This window comes from Mus musculus, chromosome 16, assembly GCF_000001635.26.
Source record: "Mus musculus strain C57BL/6J chromosome 16, GRCm38.p6 C57BL/6J".
Taxonomy (NCBI): domain Eukaryota; kingdom Metazoa; phylum Chordata; class Mammalia; order Rodentia; family Muridae; genus Mus; species Mus musculus.
The window spans coordinates 89,155,868-89,163,035 of NC_000082.6; the positions used below are offsets into that span (position 1 = coordinate 89,155,868).

Below are 7,168 nucleotides of genomic sequence, written 5' to 3' on the forward strand. Positions count from 1 at the left end.
CTTCAAATATTCCCTTTAGAATACCTTATATAATGCTGTGGAGGCTTTCTGGACTGCCATGTACATTTAGTCTTTTCATTTAAAATTTGATACATGGTATTAGATCCAGGCCCTTTCCTTGTACCTCTGTCTTAGTCAGGGTTTCTATTCCTGCACAAACATCATGACCAAGAAGCAAGTTGGGGAGGAAAGGGTTTATTCGGCTTACACTTCCATACTGCTGTTCATCACCAAGGAAGTCAGGACTGGAACTCAAGCAGGTCAGGAAGCAGGAGCTGATGCAGAGGCCATGGAGGGATGTTCTTTACTGGCTTGCCTCACCTGGCTTGCTCAGCCTGCTTTCTTATAGAACCAAGACTACCAGCCCTGAGATGGTCCCACCCACAAGGGGCCTTTCCCCCTTGATCACTAATTGAGAAAAATGCCTTACAGCTGGATCTCATGGAGGCATTTCCTCAACTGAAGCTCCTTTCTCTGTGATAACTCCAGCTGTGTCAAGTTGACACAAAACTAGCCAGTACAACCTCCATACATACAATTGTTTTGTTATGTAATGATCGCAACTATACCACTGAAAGTATTTCTTTCAAAAGAATTTCAGACTGAACACTGTAAAATTAAAGGAAAATCTTATAAAATTTTCAGAAAGCTGTTCACTATGATGTAACCTCATTAACATAGATTTATACTCTGTGTCCATCTAGCTGACTAAATGCTTAACTATATGTACCTTATTTGATACAACATGTACTTTGGTAAATGTCTGAAAAGTTAATAGTTCAAATCTTTCAAAAGCACGTTTTTTCACCTTTCAGAAAAAGAATTCCTTCATCAGCTACAAACTGAGACAAAGTGCTTATGGCTTCTATTGTTTCTCTTAAGGAATCCATACAGTTTCTTTTATTTGTTTCTTTGTTTTTGCTTTCATTCTTTATAGGACTACACAGGGTATTTAATTTGGTGATTTCTATGTAAGCATAGCATAAAGCATATTATGGGAATTGTCCACAATAATTCTCTGAGTAGATACGTGTATGTGAATGTTGTGTATGTGTGTATATATGTATGTTTTATGTGAATGTGTATGTATGTATGCATGTATGCATGTATGCATTTTGTGTCATATATGTATGCAGTGTACATACAAATATGTTTCAGTAGATGATTGATGTGGGTAGATAAAATATGAGATGATTTTTCATGTGCTTTGCTCGATCTAACAATTGTATTCCAATAAGGTTGGGTCTCTCATGGAACATGGAATTAGGCAGACAGTAAGTCATACTTATGCTCTGTATCTTACTGGAGCTCTGAATAAAGGAATACATTTAGAGTTTTACATGGCTTCTGGGGATTTTTAACTAATCCTCATGCTTACACAAGAAGTTATCTGTCCAAATATAGGTTAAATTCCTAAAGTTATGGCTATGGTTTCTCTGAAGAGCTAATTGACCATGATTTAAAGACACCTGCCAAATCAGAATGCCCTTCACCTACAAGATCTTCACAGAGGCCCCTGAAGAGAAATACATAATACATATTGTTTATGCATATAAATAGCCTTATCTTTTCTATTGATTTTAAAAGCAAAATATAATAAAACAAGTTACTAGGGATAAATCCAAACATGTTAACATAAGATAGCAACTACTCACAAAGTAACACGTAACATAACCATAATTAGCTTATTGTTGATAAGATAGACTCAAACAGATAAGACTCATTTAAAATAACGAAAAGAAGGGTAAAATAAAGATGTTCTTTTATAGGGTAATGAAAATCAACGTATGTCAAAAGAAGAAAACTAGGTAATGGTTTATATCACTTGAGGGAATCATGTGCTATATTCTATGAACTACATGAAGAATGACCTGGAGACCTGAAATCTTTATCAGACCCATTATTTGACCCTGAGACACTGAGATAGGAGCACGCGAATCTCAGCTATGCAGCATTGACTGTCCAGTAAGTCACAACATTTGTGAGGTTTTTGGCAGCACAATGCACATGTGACACAATAATGCCTGTGGTTTCCCTAACAACAACCCAGGTGTATAAAAGGACCTTGGCAGATGCTAACACCCAGACTCAAGTAACCTACTTCTTGACTTCTTCTGAACACTCCACTCCTGACACCATGTGCTACTACGGAGGATATTATGGAGGCCTGGGCTATGGCTATGGTGGCCTAGGCTGTGGCTATGGCTGTGGCTATGGCTGTGGCTATGGTGGCTATGGATATGGCTGCTGCCGCCCACTGTGCTGTGGAAGATACTGGTCTTATGGCTTCTACTGAGGAGATTCAGCAGCTGCTCACTCCAACTTTCTTCACTTCAGATGTCCCTAAATATCCTCATCAATTTACAATATCTGAGGAATAATATGTGAAACGCAGCATGTCCACCCTGTTCTTTCTCTCTAATTTGATTTCATAAATACTTGTAGCAAGGTTCTTCATTCTTGCGATAATGCCTTGTAAAATGTGGTTTGCTTGCATTCTTTCTCATATATATGTTCTATAAATAAATTTTTAGAAATTGATTTATTCTCATTGTTTTACTAAATGTGAGATGTATGTTTCTGAATCTATGTGTTTGATTGTAGTGTGATTTTTGTGTGTGTGGGCAAATGTGATGGTATTAAAGAGACAAGGAATGAGAATAAGAGGGAGAAGAAAATTTTCTCTTTAAACTTTCTTCTATTGGTAGACAATTTTAATATCTTCATATCTCTATTATGATGTCACAATGAATTTGGGAGGGCAGATGACCCTGTAGTAGGACCAGCAGTCTCAACCAACCTAGACCCCTGAGATCTCTCAGACACTGGGCACCAACCAGGCAGCATACACCAGCTGATATGAGGACCCCAACTCATATATAGCAGAGGACTGCTGGGTCTGGACTCAGTCAGAGAATATGCACCCAACCCTCAAGAGACTAGAGGACCCAGGAAGTAGGGAGGTCTAGTGGGATGGAGCAAGGGGAGGTGAGGACACCCTGTGGATATGATGGAGGAGGTATGGAATACAGAACAGTCAGAGGGCTGAGAGGGAGATAAAATCTGGACTGTATCAAAAGATTAAATAATTTTTTTTAAAAAAGATATTTTCTCTGAAATCACACCCTTTTGTTTTTAACTTACACTGGGAGGACTAACACAAATAGGTTCTGTAAATATTTCTCGATCTCTTCAGAAACTTCTACACTTGATCTTAGCCAAAAGGCCGAGAAGCGATCAGAAACTTCTACAATGAGTGTCACCACACACAGCTCACCCTGGACAGCCTTTCCTATCAATTCCGTGTTCTCTAACACCCATTTCTGTCTAATATCCATTTTTATAATTAACTATATTGAACAAGACATTGTGACTTTGACTTAAATTTTTGAAAATATTTTAGTCATCTGTAGGTTTCCTTTAAGAATATTTTTATGAAGATTATTTTAACATCAATTTTCTTTCTGTTGTTTATTTTTAGGTATTTCATATGAATTTTTGTTTTTGACTTGTATTTCTTTGTAAAAAAATATAGTCTGTACATTGCAGGACCTATTAGATGGGTATATTTAGACTTTTTATAACCCCAGACAATGCATTTGAATAAATTTCATAGGTTTTTCCCTTCTCCTCTCAGACTCACCTACTTTGTTCCAAACATACTTTATGTCCTCTGTATATTTCTTTACACTCTTCAAGTCCAGTTAAGATACTGATATTCTCTAGGATGGGTAGCCATCACCTGATGCTTAGTTGCCTTACCCAGAGCCACACCCCTAAACAAACTGACTCTGCACCTTCTAACAGCTATCAAATGGCAATAGCCACTTATCTAAAAGTAAGAATGTGGGCCCACCCACTGATGTCATGTTGGAATTTTCCTACCTTGAGCTTGCACAAGTCTTGTGCGTTCTTCTGCTTCCACCGTCTCTGAGTTCATAGGAACAGCTCCCTGCTGTGTCTGGAAAAGAGTTTCCTGGATCTATGCTGTTAGTTGTTTCCTCAAGTAATGCTGAGAATATCCAGTCTTTATCTGTCCATTTTGTCCAGTTTGAGATCTCTGCGATAATCACAATACACTCCAAAAAGGCATGTGTGGGACTGTGATAGGCAGCCTATTTTGGTTGAATGGGGCTTGCTCAGGTTAACCAATAGAGAAATCTACAAGGGACGGAAAGGTGAGCCACGTTCCCAGAATCAGGTGCCTGTTCCCAGAATCTGTCCAGAATTCTGTGACTGTTGCGAAGACAATGTCCCAAGCTTCTGGCATTCTGGCTAGATTCCTCCCCACAGTTACCAGGCAACAGCAAGATAGCCCAGCCCACTATAAGAGGGGCTGCTTGGCTCCTCCTCACTTTCTTTAGCCCTCACCTTTCTTACTCTTTAGCCCTCCTTCTCTCATTCCCTTCCCCCTTCTCTCCATGTGGCCATGGCTGGCCTCTCTCTACCTTCTCTCCTTTCTCCCTGCCTTTCTACAATGAAGCTCTAAAACCATAGACTGTCTCTGATCATCAAGGCCCGATGTGCTTGAACAATGGGATGGGCTTTCTCCTAATGAGCTGTGTCTAACCTCCCTCCAGAAGGCCATCCTGTGCTCCAGCCATGGACCTGACCAAGGAGTCTCAACCGCATGGAAAACTTCCAGCTCCCTCTTCCCCTACCCTCTCCTCCCTTCATCCCTGGGGCTGAGTGCCACCCTAGGGCACCTATTCTGTTCTCAGCTCCTTTTCTGTATCCAGCATGGGATGCCAAAGGCTGAGAACCTGATACCTGGGGCTGCCCCTTGTCCACCACCCACTGTGTGGGGGTCAGTGGCTTAACACAGTCAGATGCCCACCCAGGACCTCATGGAAAGCATGCAGCCATCCTCCCCCATCCTCCTGCCCAGAGCACCGGAACTCTGGCAGGATGTAGGTTCTTGCCTACTCCCCTCTTTCCCCTACACCCAAGGCCTCTCAGGCAAGCCTCAGCGCAAAGATGAGAGGGTTCTCTAAACTAAGAGCATAACAAAGTCCTTAAAAGGTTTTCTCAAACCTGGTCTGTTTATCAGGACTAGTAGTAGGACCTCCTTTAAGGACTATTTGTAGTCTTTTTTCCAAATAATGGCTCCATGTTGGATTGTATCTGTCTTGTGTACTTAAATTCAATCAGAAAGGGGGAGATTGCTCCTAAGCTGTTCGTGTTCCTGTTATAGCTCTGCACACATATTAACACTTCAGTCAACTTATTAGCTCACAGAGTTCACAGGCTGTTAAAACGGATCCTGCATTTTATCTTCCATTATTGATCATACTACCATTCAGCAAAATGAAAGTTACACTAGGGGGTTGTGAAGCTTTGAGGTCAGGACAAGCTTAAGGTTTCCATGTTCCATGGCTCAACTGAGTCTTCATTAACAGTGTTTTGTGGTCGTGTACTGGTGTACACAATAGTACTGGCAACACCCTGTAATATTTACAGGTCTCTGGGCTAAAGAGGTGAGTGGAGTGTTAATATGTGTGCCCAGTTGTGTATGGATAGACCTATATAAGTATTTATGTATGTGTGTATACATTTTGTGTCATATATGTATGTTGTGTAAGCATAAATATATTTCAGTAGATGATGTGTGTAGATGCCAAAGGAGCATGCTGTGTCATGTAAATTTTTATGACCCAACTTGGTTCCTATTAGATTGACTATCTCATGAAACATGGAACCAGACTGACAATCAGTCATTATACTCCTCTTGTATCTGAGTCAAATAACACTGGGGTGTAAGAATTGGAATACACCCACACTTTTTAATAGTTTCTTAGGATTTTTAATTAATCCTCATACATGCACAGCAACTTGACCATGATTTAAAAGGAAGTGTATAAATTCTTACCTTGGTTTACCCACTCAGCCTTAATGCCACTCAGAGTTTCACCTACAAGGCCTTCACATAGGCTTTCAGAGGGAAACATGTAACACATATAGCTTATGCTTATAAATGGTCTTATTTTTAAAAGCAAAACATAATACAAAAAAGTGCTTAGGAACAAACACAAAAGATGCCAACTACACATCAAGGAACAAATAACATATCCAATAATTAGTTTATTGTTCATGATAAATGTTATTAGACGCGTTCTCACGCCCGGCCAGGAAGAACACCACAGACCAGAATCTTCTGCGGCAAAACTTTATTGCTTACATCTTCAGGAGCCAGAGTGCAAGAAGCAAGAGTGTAAGAAGCAAGAGAGAGAGAAAACGAAACCCCGTCCCTATTAAGGAGAATTCTCCTTCGCCTAGGACGTGTCACTCCCTGATTGGCTGCAGCCCATCGGCCGAGTTGACGTCACGGGGAAGGCAGAGCACATGGAGTGGAGAACCACCCTCGGCACATGCGCAGATTATTTGTTTACCACTTAGAACACAGCTGTCAGCGCCATCTTGTAACGGCGAATGTGGGCGCGGCTCCCAACATCTCCCCCTTTCCTTTTAATAAGAGCAAATAGGCCACCCATATTAATGAGAGTGGAGATAGAGGTCAAATCCCCAGTGTGTAGGTAAAGGAGCCATGTACAGGATTAGCTCTTAGGCTCACAGGCTTTTACCCAGAGCAACCCTGACCTGCTCCCGTGTCGTTTTGCCTGGAGAGAAGGACACTTGGACACTCAACCTTCTTGAAAGATGACATGTCTCCCTAGAATAGGCTCATATATGCCGCAGAGCCTTTCTACTGCAGTGCTTAGCCGTGCAACTCTCTCGGGCTGCTGAAGCACACTCACTCTATCCCGTGCAATGAGACTAGCCTCGTGAGATGTAAGAGCTGAGTGGCCAGCGACCTATTGCCTAAGCATAGATAACCATATATCAGGGGAAGCTCCATGTTCTAGTCCTGCAAGCGCCTGGGCAATAACCACCTTGTCTCTCCTAGTTTGGGCCTTAAGCTTACAGACCAATCAAAGAAGCAACACTAATCCACAGCAAAGTGTATCTCCAAATAATATTAATCCCACCCATTTTTTAAAGAAGGAAAATGCTGAGGAGATCCAATTGGGTAATCCTTTGGTCAGGGACAGGTCCAAGCGCGTGGAGTTGACCTGAAGTCTCAATTCCCGAAGGATCTGTTCAAATTCAGCCGTCCAATTCTGTAACATATACTGAAAAAGACTTTTTGACAAATTAGCTGTCCTAGTAA

General features: G+C 41.2%; 1 protein-coding gene and 1 long non-coding RNA gene across 2 annotated transcripts in view; one reads left to right on the plus strand and one right to left on the minus strand.

Moving 5' to 3' along the window:
* Positions 1-4,212, minus strand: part of Gm41487 — a 90,579-nt gene extending 86,367 nt beyond the window's left edge. Inside the window, exon 1 of the long non-coding RNA XR_876223.1 lies at positions 3,886-4,212. This is a non-coding gene — a long non-coding RNA (predicted gene, 41487). The remainder of the gene's footprint in view (positions 1-3,885) is intronic.
* Positions 2,049-2,541, plus strand: Gm9789 (predicted gene 9789). Its single transcript, NM_001357999.1, has one exon. It carries the CDS (start codon positions 2,138-2,140, stop codon positions 2,294-2,296), a length of 159 nt encoding a protein of 52 aa, NP_001344928.1. The 5' UTR covers positions 2,049-2,137; the 3' UTR covers positions 2,297-2,541.
* Positions 4,213-7,168: the final 2,956 nt, after the last annotated feature.

Coding starts and splice junctions, on each gene's coding strand:
- Gm9789 (NM_001357999.1), top strand. CDS start 2,138: ATGTGCTACTACGGAGGATATTATGGAGGCCTGGGCTATGGCTATGGT.